Source organism: Euprymna scolopes, chromosome 12, assembly GCF_053919585.1.
Source record: "Euprymna scolopes isolate OS-2025 chromosome 12, ASM5391958v1, whole genome shotgun sequence".
In the NCBI taxonomy this organism is placed as follows: Eukaryota; Metazoa; Mollusca; class Cephalopoda; order Sepiida; family Sepiolidae; genus Euprymna; species Euprymna scolopes.
Genome location: NC_136493.1, coordinates 67,795,644 through 67,819,819, shown reverse-complemented (window position 1 = coordinate 67,819,819; position 24,176 = coordinate 67,795,644). Strand labels below are relative to the sequence as shown.

The following is a 24,176-nucleotide window of genomic DNA, read 5'->3' as shown; positions in this document are numbered from 1 at the left end:
CCTAGTGGCAAATGTTTCGTAGGCCGTACAGGGATCCATGGCAAATGCCTTGTATAAAGCATTTTTTATACAGGTAATATCAGCCTTCTCCACAGCACTCAGTTGCTGATATACACTTAGGGCGCCTCCAGCCAATCTTAGGGGAATCACGGTATGCACCCCCTTTACTTCACAGAGGTTGCAGGTCAGCTCAACCCTTTCGACCCAGTCGACAACAGAAGTGGATCCGTCGAATTCGGGTATCAGTTTTAAATCAAACTTTGCCCCAGCCATAGTTGTCCAGGAAAAGAGACAAAATGAAATAGCCGAAATTGCTTATGACCTTCACCTTCACCGAGGTGAACGATTTATATGACCTTCACCGAGGTGCGCGACTTGACACACAAAAATAAACCGTCTCTTAATCACCTGCTAATGCACGCGTCACTGTAACGTCCAATGACAACAACAACCACAACCTTCTCACTCGACCTGCCTTTATACCACTATCTCAATCCCTTCTCTTGCGCATGCGCCTGTAGATTCCTGACAACCTCGAGACTTCCGCTTATAAAAACCCAAGTTTTGTTGTCGCGCATGCCTATACAAGGCGCAAACACGAGGGCGTTTGTTGTGTTGGTAAGTACTACAGTTTTCAAGAATTCTGGCGAAAGAACTGACCCAGTAAATTATCACCTCATTAGCCTCCTCCCACTTTTCGCAAAAATATTTGAGACCATAATTAACCAAGCTCTAATCCATCACCTTACAGATGCTAAACTTCTGACTGACCAACAATATGGATTTAGGCAAGCCCGTTCCACAGCAGACATCCTAACTGTAATCTCTGGATGTATATACTATTCACTGGACAAAGCGGATCAGGGTAGAGCGGTAGCTCTAGATATATCTAAGGCTTTTGACAGGGTATGGCATGAGGGTCTTAAGAAAATCAGATCATATGGTATCACTGGAAGAATACATAACATAATTAAATCCTTCTTAGATAAGAGAAAAATCCAGGTTGTCCTCGACGATCATACATCTAACAAAATAATATAAATGCGGAAGTGCCTCAGGGGTCTATCCTTGGACCTCTGTTATTTCTAATATTCATAAATGACCTCCCTGACAAAATTGTTTGTGAGATGGGTATATATGCTGACGACACAACGCTCTATAACAGACACGACAGGAAAACAAATGAACACATATCTAAAGAAATGGCAGAAACACTAGAGGATGACCTCCAATCTGTAGTGGAATGGGGACATAAATGGATGGTCACATTCAATGCTGCCAAGACTAAACTCGTTTCCTTCAATAATTATAAGAAACCTTCTCTACCACCCATAGCAATGGCCAATGACTCTTTATCTGAAAGTACATATTTTAAACTCCTCGGCCTAACGTTCACAGGAAACATGAGTTGGAACAATTACATTGAGAGCACTGCCAGGACCGCTGCGAAGAAGGTAGGTTCTCTTTACTGTGCTAGAAAGCTACTAACGCCCGAAAGTATCCTGTACCTCTATAAAGCCACCATTCGCCTATGTATGGGGTATTGCTGTCATATTTGAGCTGGTGCATCTGCCACTAGCCTCTAGCTCTTAGATAAGGTTCAAAAGAGAGTCGCCAATCTGATAGGTCCTGAACTGTCATCTAAATTTCAGCCTCTGTCCCATCGATGAAATGTTGCATCCCTCTGCCTATTTTACAAGTACTTTAACGGTGAATGCTCTGATGAACTGCAAGCACTTGTGCCCCCTCGACAAACCCAACAAGCAGCTAAATCCCACCCCTTCACAGTAGAGATCCCTAGATGTAAGAGAGCCTTCTACTCCAGTAGTTTCTTCCCCAGGACAGCTAGACTTTGGAATTCCCTTCTGGGTTTCTGCTTCCCCAACTGTACTGACATGCAGGAGTTCAAGTGTAACGTGAACCGACAGCTTGCTGCCCAACTCCCTACACAGTACCCCTGATGCATATGTCCCTGATAGTAGCCCCCTACAACAAAGTGGCAATGTGCCTTGTTTGGGGAGAGAATGTAATTAAAAAAAAAAAATGTGAAAATTTAGAGGTATTGATACCTCTAGTTAAAAGATCTGCCGGATTTTCCGACGAAGAAACATATTTTAATTTTGGTAGAATGTCAAATTTAATATTAATATCTTCTGAAAATTTTTTGATCTCTGCGATCCTGTTTTCAATGAATATATTTTTCTTGGATCCTTTATTTTTCAGGACCCACGAGAGTACAACCTGGGAATCAGATATTAGGGAAAAATTATCAATGTTAAGGGGCCCCAGAGCACCCAAAACTTGAGGGGCTACCTTAAGGGCCAAAACCATAGCCAATAGTTCCAAAGTGGGAAATGACTTTCCTTTAATTGGGGGCTACTCTGGCCTTTGTGAACAATAGAGACAAATTTGCTCCCTTTTTCGCATACAGGGTGAATCTGTACAGGCTATTCCATGCCAAATGATCCAGTAAAAGATCGAAATTTCACCACCCGCCTCAGAATTTTTTTATCTTTTTGACACCTGTAAGATATACATAAGTTATGAAATTTCAGACCCAGCAATTGATGGTAACACTGTTTTTGAGCCCAGCCAATAGGACGAAAAAGGACTGTCACGATGCGTCGTGATGGGACTATCTATCGTTACAAAATTATAAATATTTTGAAAAGTATTTACTTTCTGGCCTAGAAAATTGCACCTAGTGGGGTTTTTTGACAGAGGAATCCAAAAATCAACCTTAGAAAGGCATATGGCAGTTTATCTTGGGGGACATTTTGCCCATTTATATGCAGAGGCAGCTTCCGCGAGAAGACCCAAAAGGGCATAACTTTGGAGGTCAAAAAAAGACAACTCTAGGGGTCAGAGATGATATTTGTTTTAATATTTAGATAGCTAAAAGATAGAACTTTCAGAATATATATATATAGGTTCATATTCGGTATTTTATTCTGTCACATTGAAATTTAATGCCGAAAGTTTACAATTTTCAAAAAATCGTAGTTGAAAACACTCAATTTTTATCTAATGTTGATAAATATAAGCAAGGCTGTCTGAGTGTATCTTTCTTTATTTCTCTCTTTACATCATGAGCACTGATCCACATCTGGCATCAATTGAAATGAATGGCTCTCATCTTCAGGAGGCCTCAAGCTTTGACAAGCTTCTGGGCTTGACCGTTACTCCTGATCTTAAATGGAACACGTACATCAAATCTGTTGCCAAGGCCGCTGGAAAAATGGTGGAATCTTTCTATCGATCCAGTAGATATCTCATTGCTGATGCAATTCTCTATCTATATAAGAGCCAGGTACGTCCAAGGATCGAATACTGTTGCCACATCTAGGCAGGAGCTGTTAGAAAGGACTTGTCCTGCCTTGATAGAGTTCAAAATAGACTTTATAGCCTCATAGGAGATGTCCTTTTCTCTTCCCAGCAACCTCTATCTCACAGAAGAGATGTTGCGAGTTTGTCTCTGATGTATCATTATCTTCATGGAAAGTGTTCGACTAGTCTATGGTCCCCCTCGCCAAACTTTCACAAGAAACACTCGTCTAGCTGAAAACACTATCAATAATTCCCCCCACTCTTTATCTGTGCCTAAACCTAAACATAGATTCCATGAACAAAGCTTCTTTCTTAGAACTGCATGCGTGTGGAATTGTCTTCCGTTTTCCTGTTTTCCGGCTGACTACAATATGGTTGCCTTCAAGTCTAACGTAAACAAGTTCTTGATGAGCCGTTCCATATAAGTTAACAAATTTACCGAATTGATTACTATATTGTCCAATTTCTACTGTACGCTCTTTAACCCTTATCCTCGAGTGGCCTCTTGGCCTTGATAATGTGGTGATGCCTGTATAAAAAAAATATATATATCTGTGTTTATCTTATGATTTTATATTTATGTGGTTAAATTCTGTCATTTAGATAATTTTTTAAAAAATTATGATACTTAGAACTGTGGTTAACTTGTCCACACAAGTAACCCGAAAAAATTGGAAATGCTCTTAAAAAGGGCAGTGGGTGTATAGGAGGATATAAGCACACAAAAAAAAAGAAATCCGTAAACTAGACAATTTGCTAAAGATATTACCCCCTTTCTCTCTCTCCCTGGACAACTGACTGACAAGTTGCTTTTTAAAACCAATCTTCTTTACCCAAAATTCATTTATTTGATACTTAATCCTAACTACTTTTAAAGATTATTTTTTAAATCAATCTGAACAAATTAACCCATATTATGCTTATGAATTTTTGAGATGGGAATTGGTTATTTGTATTATTTGGAATATTTTGACAACTATTCTCATCTTGATTGTCATTTTCACAACGTTTCCGAGTTCGACAAGATATACCTGATGATGGTCGGAGGTTACATCAACTGAAATGTTGTGAAAATGACAACCAAGATGAGAATAATAGTTCAAATATTCCAAATAATACAAATTAATCAGTTCTGTAATTTTAAATAAGTATCTTACAATAAATGTAATTTTAAATAATAGGTGTCTTACAATAAATGTAATTTTAAATAAGTGTCTTACAATAAATACCAATAATCCTGATATTTTTTGTCCACTTTAAATTATGATTTAAGATGGCAAGTTCACCGAAAACAGTTAGAAACGATATGGACACATATTGTTTTGGAAAAAGTCTGAAAGATGAATGTCACCAAAAAACTGCTGTAGAACTGAAATCATTTGCAGAACTGTCTGAAGATGAACAAACTGTCTATCGTTGGAGAGCTGGTTTAGTACAGAACTGTGATCTGGGTAGTATATGCAAGTACCACGAGAGAAAGTATAGCAACGGTTTGTTCCAGAAAGGAAGTAAGTGCATCAACTCGTTCAAATGCCATACTAAGAAGAAGAAGCCTAATGGAACACACAACATATCACTCGCTATGGCGGCAGGGCTAAGCTCCATGCAATTCAGAATACATGACGAAGCTGATGTTCCCAGATGGAAGGTCTGTAAGAACTGTCATGAATGAGTAAAGTTGCATCTGGCTGGAGACAAGGATTCAAAAGATGATCATGAATCCTTGGAAGATGAGATTGCAGAGTGTGAACCTAACGTGCTTGAATCGACATTACATCAGTCAGCAACGCGATCTCCTAAATCATAGTTTTGGAATGATCGGGATATCCCCATTGAAATCCCATGCCCTACCAAAGTCCAGCAAAGTGATAAAGTCAACAGAAGTTTTTAGAAGCAGAAGGAAATGGTGAAGGAGCTGTTTGAATTATCAGACACCTCACAGCTGGATATGACCGAATGGTTGGTGGAGAAGGATACTGAGGCAAAAGCAAGAAACTTTGATCGTCTCATGTTTCTACTGAAAGAGAAGACTACAGACAAGGGTACACACACACACACACACGCACACAAGAGAAGATACAAATCGTTACAATGGTTCCACTAGATTGATTCAGAAAAGAAGTTGCCAGTTTCTTTGGGGTAAGTGAATACCTAGTTCGAGAAGCTCGGAAGTTGGCTGCAGAAAAAGGCATCATGGCGTTGCCTGAATCAAAAAGTAGACACAGACTATTGCAAGAAATTGAGGACTCTGTAAAACTATTCTACGAAGATGATAAATTCTCACGGTTGATGCCAGGAAGAAAAGACATAGGTCAGCATTGATCGGAATGTTTACAAGCAAAAGCATCTTCTATTGTGTAATCTCAAGGAGTTGTATTGTGCATACAAGGAGAAGTACCCTCATCATAAGATTGGGCTTTCCAAGTTTTGCCAATTGCATCCTAAGTGGTGCGTCACTGTGTTTTCATCTGGTTCTCACTCTGTGTGTGTTTGTCAAATTCATCAAAACACTAAATTGATGATCGATGCTTATTGCAATGTTATCAATCATACAATTAAACAACGAGGACAAACTTATTGGAGAGAGAGAGCAATAAGAGCTGAAAGAGACGGAGAACCAATAGAAAATCCAGAGGAACAGCATGAACAATTCCCTCTTATCAACAATACATACAAAGACATGATATCATTGATAGTGTGTGATTCAGAGAAACGTGAATGCATGATGCATCGATGTTCTAATTGTGCAATGAGCAGTTCTTTACGAGAGCATGTTATTGCAAAATTTGAGGAGTTTGGGATTACAAACGATATAGATTTTGTTCAGTGGGACAGCACTGCCCAGACAATATTATGCACATACTTATGTCCTGTAGAGGAATTTATTGACTTGTTGGTAGACAAAATCGACCACATCACTAAACATTCATACATTGCAAAAAGTCAAGCTCGGTATCTAAAGACGAGGAAGGATGGGCTGGATGGTGAAACTTGTTTGTTGTTGCTTGATTTTGCAGAGAATTATCATTTCATTGTCCAGGATGAAGTGCAGAGGTATCACTGGAACAAAGAACAGTGGTTATTTATTACAAGAACTCTGAGAACAAACTTGTTCACAAATGTTTATGCATAATTTCAGATGATCTGGCCCACGATACCAATTTTGTGCATCAACTTCAACAGCTGGTATGTGATCACATTAAAGAGAATCTTCCTCAAATCAAACGTCTCGAGTACTGGAGTGATGGGTGTGCACGTCAGTACAAGAACTATAAAAACTTTATGAACCTCTGCCACCACAATATTGACTTTAGATTCCAAGCTTTGTGGTCCTTCTTTGCTACTAATCATGGGAAGTCCCCTTGCGATGGCATAGGAGGTACAGTCAAACAGAAGATGGCAAGAACCAGTTTGCAAAGACCTGTTAACGACCAGATCTTGACATTCAAGGCAGTGGAGAAGTTCTGTCAGGAGGAGCTGAAGGAAATCCTCTTCTTTTCAATTTACAAAAAGGATATGGTTACTGTTCGGGAGAGGATAGAAAAGTGATATGCTGAAGAAGACACAGTGTCAAGTACTCGAAACTGTCATCACTTTGAGCTAGCATCAACTACTTCAATTAGTGGTAAACAACTCAGTGTTGACGAGAGTTACATGATCAATCATCAGAGGAGATGAAGTTCCTTCAACCACTATGCAGCATGCCTGTTTGATGGGTACTGGTGGATAGTCCTTATTGATCAAGTGAATTTGGAAAATAAGGACGTCACATGCAAATTCATGCATCCCCATGGTCCATGGTCCAACCCAGAACAATAACTTTCACTGGCCACATAGAGAGGATAATGAATGGGTGCCGTTTGGAAAATTCATTATGAAAATTCACCCACCAAATTGTACGTCAAATAGTGGTCGATAATTTAAAATCGATGAAAACCAGTTCACTCATACAAACAATATATTTAGAAATATGTAACATTTTAGTTTTGTGTTCATTACTTTAGTTCATTATTATTTTGTGTTTATCTTTTTAATTCATTATTCTCTACAACATTTTTCCAGATATGGAGTAGACTTATTTAGATTTATTGAGGGGGACTTGTATTTTGAGGCATGTCAAAATGACGTAATTTAACCACTGAAATATAAAATCATAAGATAAACACATATATACCTCTAAATTATACCCAGGCAGCCATAAAACTTTCTTATATTTATGAACATTAGATGAAAATTGAGTGTTTTCAACTACGATTTTTTGAAAATTGTCAACTTTCAGCATTACATTTCAATGTGAAGGAGTAAAATACCGAATATGAACCAAGATATATTCTGAAAGTTCTACCTTTTAGCTTTCTAAATATTAAAACAAATATCATCTCTGACCCCTAAACATGTCTTTTCTTGACCTCCAAAGTTATGCCCTTTTGGGTCTTCCCGCGGAAGCTGTCTCTGCATATAAATGGGCAAAACATTCCACAAGATGAACTGCCACGCCTTTCTAAGGTTGATTTTTGGATTCCTCGGTCCAAAAAACTCTACTAGGTGCAATTTTCTAGGCCAGAAAGTAAATACTTTTCAAAGAATTTACGATTTTATAACGATAGGTACTCCTGTCACGATGCATCGTGACAGTCCTTTTTCGTCCTATTATATTTTGGCTGGGCTCAAAAACAGTGTTCCCATCGATTGCTGGGTCTGAAATTTGGTGATTCATCATAACTTATGTATATTTCACAGGTGTTAAAAGAATAAAAAATTCTGAGGGGGGGGGTGAAATGGCCTGAATGATTTGGCATGAAAGAACCCGTACGTGTTTTTCGACGCATCACAGAAACAAATAAATTTGACAGGCTGATTTTCTGACAATACACGCCTGAGAAATTCAGACTTCCCCAAGTCATTTAGATCATTGGCATGGGTTTGCCACAGCTTATTGAGCTCTTCGGGTATCTGCTCATCCCACGACAACTTGCTTTTTCAGATCGAGCTGACAATGATATTGTGACGGGGAGAAGCATAGATAAAGGGTCATATACTCTTGATATTTGTGAAAGAATCCCCGTTTGTATTGACCTCAGGGTCCACTAAAGTGGGAGAAAGTTTGAACGTGTCCTGAATGGGATCATATAGGTATCCCAATACCTTCTCAAAGGCTGGGAAGAGAGAAGAAATAGTTTCATCCTCCAACATTTTATCTTGTATCTTAGAATAGTTAGAATTGCAGGATCGTAAATCAAAGCCTGCCCCTAACAATCTGCTCCAAACATTGTTATAAATAGCAAGTAGGGACTCTCCGTCACAACTGGTAGTGACAAGATTATCCACATACAGGGTGTTCAAAATATACCGTTACGAGATTCTTTTATTTTCTATATTTAACAAATTATCTATATTTTTTATGTTTTTCAGGTGTATAAATCTAAGCTATAACTGAAACTTTAGTTTTGATCAGAATGCCACAGGATTTACAAAAAACAACCACCATTGCAGAGCTATTCAAATTTGGGAAGACAGCACCTGACATAGCAAAGACCCTAAATATCAACATATATGTTTGGCAGACACTTAAATGGTTCAAATCGACTGGTGACATTGTTAATTAACCTGGTCAAGGTCGGGCTCGTTCTGCCAGAACCCCAAAACTGGTAAAATCCACAAGAGAGAAGCTTAGGAGGAACCCAAGAAGATCCCTCAGAAATCTCGCTAAAGAGGGTAGAATGTCAATTGGAACGATTCTCCACACTGATCTCCAAACATCTGAATACAAACACAAGAAGAAGCAACTGTTATCTGCAAGTTCTATCGAGAAACGTGCGCAAAGAGCTGAGCTCATCTTATCTCGCATCACTGCTGGCACGCTTCCTAACTTGGTTTTCAGCGACGAAAAGAAATTCGACGTCCAACAGCACGTTAACATCCAAAATGATCGGATTTGGTCGCGTAAAAGTGAAGTCGAGTTTCGGGTGGTTACTTGGAGGCAAGGTGCCGCCTCAGTGATGGTCTGGGCAGCGGTAACAGACGAGAAGAAGTACCCTCGTTTTTGTGGATGATGGCATCAAATTGAACCAGGAAAATTATTGCACATCCAGTCTTGAGTCTGCATTGTTGCCCTGGGCACAAAAGCATTTCAAAAACAGGTGTTGGTCATTCCAGCAAGATTCTGCACCTGCTCATGGAGCGAAAAAGATGCAGGAATGGTTGACAGAGAATGTGCCTGTTTTCATCTCAAATAATGGCCTCCATCATCTCCAGACCTGAACCCACTGGACTTTGCAATCTGGTCAATCTTGGAGAGCAAAGTCTCAGCTACACACCACACCAGTTTGAATGCTCTGAAAAAGAAACTGACCAAGGAATGGGAGAAAATACCCAAACGAGTCATTTGTGACTCCTGCAGAGTATTCTCCAAACGTTTGCAGCAAGTTGTGGATGCTAATGGAGGTTATATCGAGTAAAAAGTTTATATTTTCATGACCATATTATTATTTTATACATTTCAATTAATGTAATTATATTTTTTTTGTTTATTTATTAATACAAGTAAAAACCTTTGTAACGGTTATTATTGAACACCCTGTAAAAATTGTTGGAAATAGCATGTGATGCTGCATCCTTTGCATATGTAATGGCAGTTGCACAAGTAGAAATAAACCATTGGGGTTTGTGAGGCTTGCTATAGAATTTCCACGTGGGAACATGTGCTTCAATTGCTCTTTTGATCAATTCAATGGTCTCATTTGTGCACTCTTCAACAAGAAGAGAAAAGATATTTCCTCATAGGGCATCTCTAATGATGACTTCCCAGTCAGCCGTTTTATAATACCTCGTTGTTTGAGCAATGGCTCCTCAGTTTAAGGTCGAGAATTTAGGGCGATTTCTACAATTATCACAGCATGATTAGCATTCCCAAGTAAGCTGTGGACATTTGTTACACAATCATCAAGAACTGTGGTCAGAAATAAATCTAGAAGTGAGGCATATTGCTACTGCTCATTCCATGTCAAATCAATAAGTCCATGTCCGACAAGAATTTTTTTTCAAATTTGCTACACTTAATAATTTTAATGAAAGAAATTTAATGGCGCCTATTAAACTTCTCAAGATCAAGGGGTTCCTGGGATATGACTGACCTTTTTAGGAATAATGTAAAAAAAATGTGAATAGTGACCAACTTTGAAAGTAACAGGAATTTTATCATGACGTCCAATGAAGGTTATCCCATTGCACAACAAGAAGAAAAAAAAAAACGAAAGAATACCATGATAAACAATTTTTTTTATTTTTTTTAATACATGGGAAGGTAAATAGGGAAAGAAAGGCATAGTCAGTTTTATGTTCACCAATAACAGTGTCTACCAAATTAGTCCCTCTGGCGGTTTTCAAAGAACTCCATTAACAATATTGTAATGTAAGGGATAGTAGGGGTAAGAATATAGGTGTAGTCAGCATTTACTGCGTGTCAAAGAACTTAAATAAAACACGTCAACACTTAATCTTTTTAAAAGAGGGTGTATGTAAATTACTTCCCTTGCACCATTAACTTAAATGTTCTCATTCGAGAAAATTTCAAGCCTCTTGGTTCTGTAATCCAAGAAAATAATCCAAATCTTCGGTGATTTAGAAGATTTCTTGGTTCGTTTTGGACTTGTCACTGGAGTTAATGTTCTTTTTTTACAAGACCAATTCTAGGCTTTAAAATAGTTCTTTCTTCCTTGGTGAAGAGGTCGTAATTTCGCTTGCAACTGATTTTTTAAACAGTCTTTTCTGACTAATTCTGTGTCGTCTTCCTTGACGAATCTTGATTGAAGAAAAAGAAACCAAACCGCTGGTTTCTCTTATTTAAACTTGCAATTTTTAACGTCTTTTCTCTTGACGCAGGATAGCGAGCGGACTTCTTTCTCGTGTTCAAAACTTCCAACAAAATGGCGCACACATCTCCTTTTATCAAATTGAAAGGCACGCATTCAACACGTGATATAACAAGCAGTAGCAGCACAAGATACACCAAGAAAAGGGGGGGGGTAAAGAAGAGGAGGGAGAGAGAAGGAAAGACAGAAGGTAGAAAATAAAATTTCTACAAAAGATGGTATTACAAAGTCCGTTTGCTTAGTTGGTAGAGTGTTTGCCTTGCATGCAAGAGGCTCGGGTTTCGAATCCTGAGTTCGGATGTGTCTAACTGATGAGCCCAAATGAGGGCGAAACTCGAGTCTTGGATTTCCGGTTCTTTAGCTGTCATGGCTCTTGTGGGCTGCGACGTTGTTTGGCTGTGGAATTTATTTTATATATCATTCTAAGTACTTGGATAGATGTACAATTTTATTTGGGTATATTTTGTTTTAGAGGCCAAATAAAAAAGTTGACCTTGACCTTTTCCCTGATTTATCTCAAAAACCGGTATTTTCATTTTTTTTCAATTTTGGCAAAGATATATTCCAAATTTCATGATGGGCCTTCCACTAGAACTATTGCTACAGCGTTTTATAGAAGTTGGCAAAATTCAAAGTGGCGGAATTTGGTACCTGCTCCTTCATATAAAAAAAATTTTACTATTTCACAATACATCTATCCAAGTATTTAGAATGATATATAAACAACTGAGATATCGTCTTTCAAATTTGGTTACTATTCATATTTTTTTACTTTTTTCGCAAAAAGGTCAAGGTCATATCTTAGGAACGCCTTGACCTTAAACAGTTAAATAGGTGCCACTCAATTTCTTTCATGAAGATCGATAAGTGTAGCAAATTTGAAAAAAAATCCGTGTCGGCCATGATATCTGCCCCCACCCCCAATTGTTCATTTGACATGGAATGAACCATACATATATATATATATATATATATATATATATATATATATATATATATATATATATATACATATACACTAGCAGAAGTACCCGTCATTGACTGGGTTTAAAAACAGCCTACAGAAAATGGACTGTGATTGATGGAAGTATGATAGGTTATGAAAAGGAGGGGGTTGTAAAGAGATAGGTTTTGATACTCAAAAATTTTACCCTAAGCAAAATATGATGAAAGTAAAGAGAATTTTTGCGAAAATATATTTTTTTATATCAACTTTGTTTCCATTTGTAGCCAAGAGTGATCAACAAAATGAGGTTTCCTTACAAAGAGAAAATGTTATATATATAATAATAAAATTATACAAGAAATAAATGTTACCATAGTCAATAAAAGTTACTTTTATGGTAGAAAAGTTCATTGGTTTGTATTTTTAAGTAGTTTGTAAAAAAAAATTTTTTTTTTTTAATTCACGAACCGGTTTAAAAAAAAAAAAAATCAAAATGGCAGTGACTTTGAAATGGAGAGCCCCGTTTTCAATTTGAAAGAGGGGCACCTGAGCATTGTGTTAACAATTTAAGAGAGTTCCGTCAACGTAAGGATTATTTATAAACATATTTTAATGTTTTCCGTTATTTTGTGCTTGAGGAATATTCGATTATGGCATGTGTAGTTTATATAAAAATTCATTTAAGTAGTTATCGCCTCAAATTTTGTTTTAATTTTGGTTCGCTGAAATTATTTCAAGTAAAGAGCATTAAAAACTATTTCAAAACCAAAAAAAACATGAACTGAACTTTTATTGACTATGGTAACATGTATTTCTTGTATATTTGTTTTTTTGAATAGTTGTTTGTTGGCTTTTCTGCTAAACACTCTTACTAAATAATATCGACGAAATATCAAAAAACAAAGGAAAAAAACAGTTTTGAAAAATAATGAAGCTTTACTTTCTTTAGTAAAATAATCCGAAACAGCAAAATGGGATATTAAAAAAGTAAACACGTAATTACTTTAGTTTTCTAAAGCAAAGAATCAATATAAATATGAATAAGAAGAAAATGGCGCCCTTTTCAAGCAGAACAGCTTCATTTCAGTTTTACACTATTGAACGGTGTAGTATTGCGCTGTCAGATTCAGGGTTGTACTGTATGTAAAGAACACACAGAAATGGTTGTAATCAACTGAATTCCTTCTAGTACACTGATAAAAAAAAGCTTAAACAGATATATAAATAAAAATAAAAAGATTATGTAAACGTTTTTAAAATGACGCATAATCACGTGAGCAGGATTTTTTCCTTCTTTTGACACGATAAAAGAACGTTCTTATTTTTTATTATTTATCTATTTTCGAAAGAGTGCCACATGCAAGAGGAGAAAGAAAAAAACAGAGTTATGTAAAATTTGTGTCAAGAATTGTCTAAAGTTCCGACTTTTTTTTTGGCTTTCACTTTAATAAGAACGTGAATTTATGAGATCCATTAATTCGATACAATATGATTCAACTCAAAAAAATAAATAAAAGCTAATGTGAATTAAGATTAAAGTTAAGGTGTTATCGTGGACCCTCACCCCTTTTAAAAAACCTTGTTAAACTTTGTGGCATATTTACATTCTATGGAGGTCATGCGCGAACGAACACTCAATAATTTTATTATACCATATTTCTTCAAACTGAAACATAATTATCAAAGTATAGTTACGCAAATAGATATGAAAAGTCTTTGTTAAAGTTTGTGCCATATTTCCATGGAGTACAGGCGCGAATGCAGACTCCACAATTTTATTATACCATCCTTATTTAAGTTTAAACATATTATCAAAGTATTCTTATGTACATCTATATCAAAAACCCTTGTAAATGTTTTTATTTTCATTTTTTATTTCCATACTTTGGGGGCCAGACGCGAACGCAGACCCCACAATTTTTATGAACCACCGTTCTGCCAGGTCAAACATATCCATTCCTGATCCTCGATACATCTTCTATCATTATTTGTAATTAGTTTTTTAAAATAGTCAACCATATAGGAGCCTATTCGTGACCAGACACACACACACACAGACGTTAAGCTTTATATATATATATATATATATATATATATATATACATACATATATATATATATATATATATATATATATATATATATATACATACATATATATATATATATATATATATATGTCATTTTCGTTAGTAGATGAGAGAAACAGGTTGAGTAGGTTGAAGTGTTCTTGTGTAGAGATAGAATTTATATATTGCTGGCTTGTTGAGGAGAGAACAACTCAGTCCACACATGTTTATAGCTAGTAGTCGCTGGAACAAAGCAAGCCGTTAAAGGTGTGTTGACGTGTAGTTGTGGATGTGTGTGAGTTGTATGCTCTTTAGCATGACAAAGAATGTTCGTTTGGGTACTGCACGTGGAAATAAATGGTAGTTAGAAGAGAGCCACTGTTAGCTTATAGTACTCACGTTTGATCAGGGGCCAAAGCCCCCCCCCCCCCCTGGCGATGTGTGCTGCTTGGCATAGCCGCGAGAAAAAGAGAATTAATGGTTTCAGATTTTACCTTTTATATACTTGGTCACGTGATAGAGAGCTGGCTTGTGATTGGCCAAGCCAGGGAGAAAATAGCAACTAATTGGTTTTAAAATAAGTGAATAGGAGATGAACTACTTGAATATGTAAGAGAATATAAAGCAAAGAGAGAAAAAATAGTATCTTTCAAGCACTGAGAAAACCAATCTGCTCTGGCAACTAATTTATTTTAAAATCAGTGAATAAGAGATTAATTACTTGAATATGTAAGGGAATATGAACCAAAGGAAGAAGAAATATTATGTTTGAAGCACTGTGAGAAAAACAATCTGATCTAGCAACTAATTGGTTTTAAAATAAATGAATAACAGATTAGTTACTTGAATATGTAAGAAAATATAAAGCAAAGAATGAAAAAATAGTATCCGTCAAGCTCTGTGAGAAAAACAACTCATCTAGCAACTAATTGGTTTTAAAATAGGTGAATAGGAGATTATTATAAAGCAAAGAATGAAAAAATAGTATCTTTAAAGCACTATGAGAAAACCAATCTGCTCTAGCAACTAATGTGTTTTAAAATAAGTGAATAGGAGATTAATTACTTGAATTTGTAAGAGAATATAAAGCAAAGAATGGGAAAATAGTATCTTTCAAGCACTGTGAGCAAACCAATCTGCTCTAGCAACTAATCTTGTTTAAAATCAGTGAATAGGACATTAATTACTTGAATATGTAAGAGAATATAAAGTAAAGAAAAAAATAGAATCTTTCAATGTGGGAGAACCAATCTGCTTTAGCAACTAATTTGTGAATAGCAGATTTATTGCTTGAAAGGTAAAATAATATAAAGCAAAGAAAGAAAGAATAGTATCTTTCAAGCACTGTAAGAATACCAATCTTCTCTAGCAACTAATTTGTTTTAAAATAAGAGAATAGAATATTAACTACTATGTAAGAGAATATAAATCAAAGAATAAAAAAATAGTATCTTTCAAGCACTGTGGGAAAACCAATCTGCTTTAGCAACTAATTTCGTTTAAAATCAGTGAATAGGGCATTAATTACTTGAATATGTAAGAGAATATAAACGAAAGGAAGAAGAAATATTATGCTTGAAGCACTGTGAGAAAAACAATCTCATCTAGCAACTAATTGGTTTCAAAATAAGTGAATAGGAGATTATTATAAAGCAAAGAAAGAAAAAATAGTATCTTTAAAGCACTGTGAGAAAACCAATCTGCTCTAGCTACTAATTTGTTTTAAAATAAGGCAATAGGAGATTAATTACTTTCATATGTAAGAGAATATAAAGCAAAGAAAGAAAAAAATCATATCTTTCAAGCACTGAGGAAAACAATCTGCTCTAATAACTAATTTGTTTTAATATAAGTGAATAGGATATTAACTACTTGAATATGTCAGAGAATATAAAGCAAAGAAACAAAAAATAGTATCTTTCAAGCACCATGAGAAAATCAATCTGCTCTAGCAAATAATTTGTTTTTAATAGGGGAATAGGAGATTAATTTATAGGAGAATATTTCTTTTAACAAAACAACAACAAAAGGGGTTATTTAGAAAAGGCGAGATTGTATCTCCGACTGAAGAGAAAGAAGGTATAAATGTCTGTTTTATAATGTCGTCTGCCATCAGACTGCAGTCCTCAACAAGTAGCAGTGAGAGGAGTGAGTAAAAGAGATCTGTATAGGTGGCTTGCTGGCGTCCCTCTGATGCTAGCAGCTAAGATCCTAAGGAGATTTTGGGTTCGTCACCAAAATCCGTTTTTCATGGTAACAAAAAGGAAAGAAAAAAAAGGGGAAAAAAACATTTATGGCAAATTTCTCGGAAAAGAGTAACTAGTGGAAATGAGCAAAAGAAATACAGACCCGATTTTAGCTCCAATGGTGGCGTTAGCTGACATAGTGTCGATCCAACATGGCGCTCGACTTATTCTCGATTAACTGTGCTTTAATATTTGATTTTCTTAAATAAAAAAAAAACTACTTGATCGATTTACGTGATTTTTGGAATATGACATGTACATGCAATGACAAGTACGTACGTTGTATTGTTTTTTTGCAGATTTTCCATGTAACCGACTTCATTTTCGGCCCAATAATAGACTTGCACCGAGAATAATTGCTTAAATAAACACAAGGCCAAACGACATTTCTTTTAACAAAACAACAACAAAAGGGTTTATTTAGAAAGGGCGAGCATGTATATGAGACTGGAAAGAAAGAAAGTATAAATGTCTGTTTTAAAGTGTCGTCTGCCATCAGACTGCAGTCCTCAACAAGTAGCAGTGGGAGGAGTGAGTGGGAGAGGTCTTTAGGTGGCTTGCTGGCGTCCGTCTAGCGCTAGCAGCTAAGATGCCAAAGGGCTAAAAAATAGTTCTTAAGGGGACAGCTCAAATCAATGCGCCCTGCCAACCGATTGGTCAGTGCAGTTGAATCACTTTGGCACTGGACATTGATCCGCTTACAGTAAATAGTTTGTTAACTGCTACAAATTACTTGAATATGTAAGAGAATATAAAGCAAAGCAAGAAGAAATAGTATCTTTCAAGGATCGTGAGAAAACCAATCTGCTCTAGCAATTAATTTATTTTAAAATAAGTGAATAGGTGATTAATTACTTGAATATGTAAGGGAATATAAAGCAAAGAAAGAAGGAATTTTATCTTTCAAACACCGAGAAAACCAATCTGCTCTAGCAATTAATTTGTTTTAAAATAAGTGAATAGGAGATTAATTACTTGATTATGTAAGAGAACAGAAAGCAAAAATAGTATCTTTCAAGCACTAAGAAAACCAATAGCAACTATGAAACATTATATATTTATATATAATGTTTATCACTAGTATGAATCACTGGTATGAATCATTCTAACTAAAAATTTATCAAGTGTATTAATCATGTTTACTTAAAAATTTATCACTGGTATGAATCACCATATCGTTAAATTTTATCACTGGTATGAATCATTATAACTGAAAATTTATAACTGGTATAAATCATTACAACTAAATATTCATCACTGGTATGAATCATTATAACTAAAAAATTCATCACTGCCATGAATCATTATTACTTTAAAATTCATCACTGGTATGAATTATTCTTACTTAAAAATTTATCACTGGTATGAATCATTATAAAATAATTTATCAGTTATGAATCATTATAACTCAAAGTTTATCACTGGTATGAATCATACCAACTGAAAAATTTATCACTGGTATGAACCATGCTTACTTAAAAATGCATCAAATGCATCACTGGCGTGAATCATTATAACTCAAAATTTATCACTGATATGAATCATAATAACTAAAAATTTATCACTGTTATGAATCATTATAACAAAAATTTATCTTGTATGAATCTTTATCACTTTAAAATTCATCACTGGTATGAATCACCTTAACTTTAAATTTATCACTGTTATAGCTGTTATCAATCATTATAACTAAAAATTTATCACTGATATAAATCATTATAACTAAATATTCATCACTGGTATGAATCGTTATAACTAAAAATTTAATGAATCATTCTAACTAAAGATTTATCACTGGTATGAATAATCATAACTAAAATTTCTCACTAGTATTAAGAATTACATCTAAAAATTTATCATTGGCATGAATCATTATAACTAACAATTTTCACTGGTATTAATCATTATCACCAAAAATTTACTACCGGTATAAATTATTATAACTAAAAGTTTATCACTAGTATAAATCATTCTAACTAAAAATTAATCATGTGTATGAATTATTCTTACTTAAAAATTCATCACTGGTATGAATCATTATAACTAATTATTTAGCATTGGTATAAATCATTAAAACTAAAAATTTATCACTGGTATGAATCATTGTTACTTAAAAATTATCACTGGTATGAATCATTATAACTAAATATTTATCACTGGTATGAACCATTATATCCAAAAATTTATCCCTGGTCTCAATCATTATAACTAAAAATTGATTACTGGTATAAACCATTATTACTAAAGATTTATCACTGGTATGAATCATTATTACTAAAAATTCATCACTGGTATGAATTATTATAACTAAATATTAATGATGTGTATGAATGATTACAACTTTAAAATTCATCACTGAATGAATCATCTTAACTTTGAAATTTATCATTGGTATGAATCATTGATATGTTTTGGAACAACAGTTAAAATAAGAACAATCAAGTCGAGGTTCAGTTAAGGAACAAGTGTATTAACAATAATGTACAAAGATAGGGAAGCAGGTATATCTGCTGGGCAAACGGCTAGCAGTTGAAGGGTAGTCGCATCTCTCTCACTGGTGTTGGAATTACTAGCATTATTTATAGTGCTAATCGGTGTAAATTCCTCTGTTCAAGGAAGGCCGGTATAACAACCCCCCCCCCCACTTTGAAAATATCCCATCTGGGATTAATAACGTTTTTATTTTGTTTTCACCCTAATCAATTCTGTTGATTTCCGTTTTCTGTTTGATCTTCTGTTCTCCTGAGCTGTTTCTGATATAGGCACCTGCAAAGTATCAAACACTGTGTCCATGATGTCCTCCTCAGGCGATCTGGTCACTTCACTTTTCGAGTATCTTTCCGAATTTGGTTAGTGTGACGTTTGTGCACGAAGTCTGGTCCTTCAATCATGTAGACCATGTTGCCTATTTGTTTTTCAACAATGCCGGACTCCCAGAAAGTCTTATTATTTTTTGAATCTTGTAGAAGATTCTTTCGCCAACTTTATACCGTTTTTTGTTATCGTTTTTTTAAGGTTTGGCCTATCCTGGTTGGGTAACAACTTGTGAAAAATCGATCTAACCTTGTGTCCGAACATAACCTCAGCAGGTGTCTTCGATATTTCGATGTTTGCATTCGAAGTAACTCTGTAGACTTGTGAAACTGTTGGATCGACTTATCCGTCAGTGACCCACTAGTTTTTTTTCAAAGCTCTCTTGAATGTGTCAACGAATTTCTCTGCTTGTCCATTACTTCTTGGGTGGTATGGCGGAATGGTTATATGCTCGATTAGATGATCCCCACAAAAATGTTTAAATTCGGTAGACATAAATTGCGTTCCATTGTCTATAACAATGCAGTCTACTACTCCAAACCTAGCAAATAGTTCATACAGGAAGTTGATAGTTACCTCGGATGTGGGATTCTTACATTTTTATACTTCCGGCCATTTAGATAAGCTATCTACAACAATGAGATAGTAGAACCCATCTAGCGGTCCTGCAAAATCTAAATGAATCCTAGACCAAGGTCGGTCCGGTTTTACCCACAGTCCGAATTGAGTTGGAGGAGCTTTCATAGCTAATGCGCATCCTCTACACTCCCTGATTTTTCCTTCTATATCCTTATCCATGTTTGGCTAATAAACGAAAGAGCGCATAAGGCTTTTCATTCTTGATATACCTGGATGTCCTACATGGAATTCCTTGAGCATTCTTTTCTGTAATATCGCAAGAATTACGACCCTGTCGCTATATAACAGGACGTTATCACAAATTGAATAAATTTCTTCATCCAGTTCGTTATTGTTGATCCTTTCTTTCGTGCGTATAATAAATTCGTCCACCTCTGCCTTACTCTTAATCTCATCAAGGGTTACTGGAAATTCACTTATTGTGTCACATAACATATTTTTTACTTCAACTTTTGCTTGAATGGCTGCTATTACCATATCCTTCAATGGTTCTGTCTGCTTAGGTATTAACCTCGATAACCCGTCTGCATGACCAAATTTTCTAGATCTTACATACTTCATTTGAAAATTGTAATTGTAACCCCATCTTTGGAGTCTATTCGCCGTATGTTGTTGTAGTCCCTTTTTCGATCCAAACATTTTTAATAATAGTTTGTGGTCTGTTTGTAACAGAAATTGCCTACTGTGCAGGAAACAATGAAATTTCTTTACCACAAATATAACGCTTAGCGCCTCTTTTTCAATTTGTGAGTAGTTCTTTTCTGCTGGCAAAATGGCAAAAAATGAATGTGCTATAGGTTTCACTTTTCCATCATCCATTTTGTGTAAAATGCATGCTCCTATGCCATAGGAGCTGGCATCGCTTGCAACTATAATTTCACGCTTGGGATTATAATGTGGTAGAAACAAGTCAGACGTTAAAGTCTCTTTAATTTCCCGAAATGCTTCTTCGCACTCTTGCGTCCAGACCCATTTTTGTTCTTTCCTTAACAATTCATTTAAAGGCGACCTTAGTTTATGCATATTTGGCACAAATACATTGTAGTAATTTGCCAAACCTAAGAAACTTTGTAAAGACACAGTATTTTCTGGAGTAGGCATATTCTTTATCTGGATCCGGCCTTCTTCCATGTTTATCGATGATTTGCCCCAAGTATTTTATTTTCTCCATGAAAAATGTACATTTTTCCTGTTTTACTTTGAATCCATAATCCTGGATCCTTTTGAATACTTGGTTTACATGAGCTTTGTGTTGTTCTTTGCTAGCGCTTTTCATTAACACATCGTCCAGGTACCCTACTGCAAAATCCAACCCATTTAACATAATGTCCATAATTTGCTGAAAAATCACAGGAGCGACTTTGGCCCCAAAAGGAAGTCTGTTAAACTTGTACAATCCCTTATGGGTATTAATACATAGCAGCTTTGAACACTCCCCATTGACTGGAAATTGTAAGGACGCGTCACTGAGGTTGATTTTAGAAAAATATTTCCCTCCACTTAGTTTTGCAAATATCTCTTCAGGGCTCGGAAGAGGATAATGGTGATCTTGTAATGCCCTGTTTAAGCCTGTCGTGAAGTCTGTGCAAACCCGAATATCCTTATCCTTCTCACTGTGATCAATTTTTCCGATGACACCCATGTTTTCGAGTCTTTCTAATTCACCGTCTATCTGTTCTATGGCGGCATATGGAACATTTCTTTTCTTTCTAAACACTGGCTGTTCATTTACTTTTACGTCAAAGTTTGCTACCGCTTTTGTAAACCTTCCCAAACCGCCTGAAAATACATCTAGGAAATTCTTTTTTAACTCCCTCTTAAGTTTTTCTGCCTCCTCAACCTTTTGGCAAAATGAGCTTAAAGGCAGATCCCATAGTTTAAACTTTTCGAACAGATCAGTTCCAAAGAGGTTGTTTGATTTTCACATGACAAAAATTCTTGCTTTTTCGGCCCTGTTCTGGAAAAAAATATTTGTCACTAATTCTCCTTTGAAGGTAATTTTTTTTTTGCCACTGACATTTCTCGCAGTTTTATGTGATTAAATCATAGTGGATCTCCCAAGCCTCTTCCATGTCTATACATTAATAATGGAAATGTCAGACCCACTATCAAGCTGTAGCCTTACTTTCTTTTTAAACATTTTAACCTGTACATATTTCCGGATATTTTGGCCCTCAGGTTCAATTTTCGTAAGTTTAATGGATGTCTTGCTACCAGATTTTTTTCTACAATGCGATGCTTTATGCCCTTTCTGGTGGCAATTGTCACATTGTTTGAATTTGTAGGGACACTCATTGTACCAATGTTTATTTCCACACCTCCAACATGGTCCAGATGGATCTTTTCCTTATTTCTTTCTCTGGTTATTTTTTGAAGTCGAATTTTTCTTTTGATGCATCTTTTTAATATGCGACATTCTGCTTTCCTCTATGTCACGACTGTCTTGTTTCACAGTCTTCCGCTAAGTTTTGTAGTTTAAAATTCAGTTTGTTTTCAAATTTATTTAAAACACAACGCCTGATTTCAGCGTCCTTATTTAAGACCAGCCCTTGCACAAATATTAAACATTTAAAATTATCTGATGATAATTCCTCCAGTTTAAAATCGTCACAATGCTTCTTCACTATACTTGCATAAGTAGTGTAGTGGTCTTTCTCTTTTCTAATAACATTCATACATTTATATCGCCTATGGAAAAGAGACGTTTTTGCATAAAACAGTTCTATAAGTAGCGTAACTGTTTCTTGGAAGCTCAACTCACTGGTCTTTTTCGGGGGAATAAAATTCATGAACTTTGTATGCTCGGCTGTTCCCAATGTCCTTAGCCAAAGCCTAACTTTTTTTTGCAGGTACTACAATCCGATATAAAAATATCCTCATATCGTCTATAGTACTGGACGAAAGTGACATCGTCTTCTGGATTATAATTGAAATTTTCAATAGCGGCCCACACAGCTGTTTGAGAAAATGCGTGATGATTATCGTCTGCTTTAGTTAACTGTGTCGTCTCCAGAATTTTTCTTTGTTCCTCCTGTGTTTTCATCAATATTTCCTCAAAGTGTTTCTGTTGTTGAAGCATTTTTTCTTTAAATGCTTGTTTAAATCTCTCTTCTCTTTCTACTTGTTGTTGAATTTGCTGCTTTTTCAACGCGAGATTTTGCTCTGCCTGGAATTGGAACAATTCCAATAGTGAATCTTTAAATTTTGCATCCATCATACGAATTCAGTTTACAATTTACGCTTGTATTAAAAAATATTCCTTAGTAAAAAAAGAATTAACCAAGTTTTCTTTCCCAATTCTTTTGTTTGAAGAACAACAGTTTAGCAGTCCTTTTGTAGCTTAATTTGTTGAACGCTATATTTTTAGTCTTACTAGAAACAATCCAGTGAAATAACATTTGTTTAATATTTTTTTTATTTGCCCGCGTTTTTACATAGCAAAAATAAAATCTGTCGTTTTAAATATCTGACGAATTCGTATGGGAAACTTTTTTTTTTTTTTTTTTTTTACCCTCTTTGCTCTTTGCAAAAAATGACTTGATTCTTTACGTGTTTGCTAAGCACAAATGACGTACGCGAATAATTATTTTTCACGGTTTTTCTCTTTTTCTCTTGACAAAGTCAAGCATGTTTTTTTTTTTTCAAATCCCAGATGTTATTATTGAAATAACGATAAGCTTACACAGTATTTGATAGTTGGTTTTGAACATTTAACTTTGCAGAAGAAAATTCTTACCATGGGAAAAATGGTTGCTGGTGAAGAAAAAATGAACCCTTTTTCCCTTTCGCTGTAGATTTTGGTAGAAATTTTTTCCCATTGCCAAATTACTATTGCAGTAATTAATTCGTTGTTAATCCTTGCGTATACAAATATCTATTGAAATGACGAAGGTATTTTACTGTAAAGATTTTACGAATCTTTATTTCAATCACTTTTGGTGATTCTCTGCAGTGATGGATGTTCCGATTCCTTGTTGCCAATCTGTTGTGTTGTGACTAAAAATTTATTACTGGTATGAATCATTCTAACTAAAAAATTATTGCGTGTATGCATTATTTTTACTTAAAAATTTATCACTGGTATGAAACATTATATCTAAAAAATTTATCATTGGTATGAATCATTATATCTAAAAATTTATCACGTGTGTGAGTCATTATAACTAAAAATTTATCAGTGGTATGAATCATTATAACTAAAAATTTATCACTGGCATGAATTATTATAACTTAAAAATTTATCACTGGTATGAATCATTCTTAC

At 35.3% G+C, this 24,176-nt stretch overlaps 2 protein-coding genes across 4 annotated transcripts in view; one reads left to right on the top strand and one right to left on the bottom strand.

Moving 5' to 3' along the window:
- The window catches only part of LOC145291314 (uncharacterized), a 464,874-nt gene that overhangs the window by 431,006 nt on the left and 9,692 nt on the right, over positions 1-24,176 (bottom strand). The window contains exon 1 of one of the 3 annotated variants that reach the window (XM_080137051.1): positions 16,739-16,930. The exons of 1 other annotated variant lie outside the window; for it this stretch is intronic. The gene's annotated coding sequence lies outside the window, so the exon portion shown is untranslated. Of the gene's footprint in view, positions 1-16,562; positions 16,710-16,738; positions 16,931-24,176 lie in introns of those variants that run through there. One more of the 3 variants, XM_080137049.1, reaches the window with a different exon arrangement.
- Positions 9,048-9,380, top strand: LOC145291057 (uncharacterized). The gene has a single exon (XM_080136567.1). It carries the CDS (start codon positions 9,048-9,050, stop codon positions 9,378-9,380), a length of 333 nt encoding a protein of 110 aa, XP_079992693.1.

Excerpts from the sequence above, each read along its gene's own strand:
- LOC145291057 (XM_080136567.1), top strand. The coding sequence starts at position 9,048 with ATGTCAATTGGAACGATTCTCCACACTGATCTCCAAACATCTGAATAC.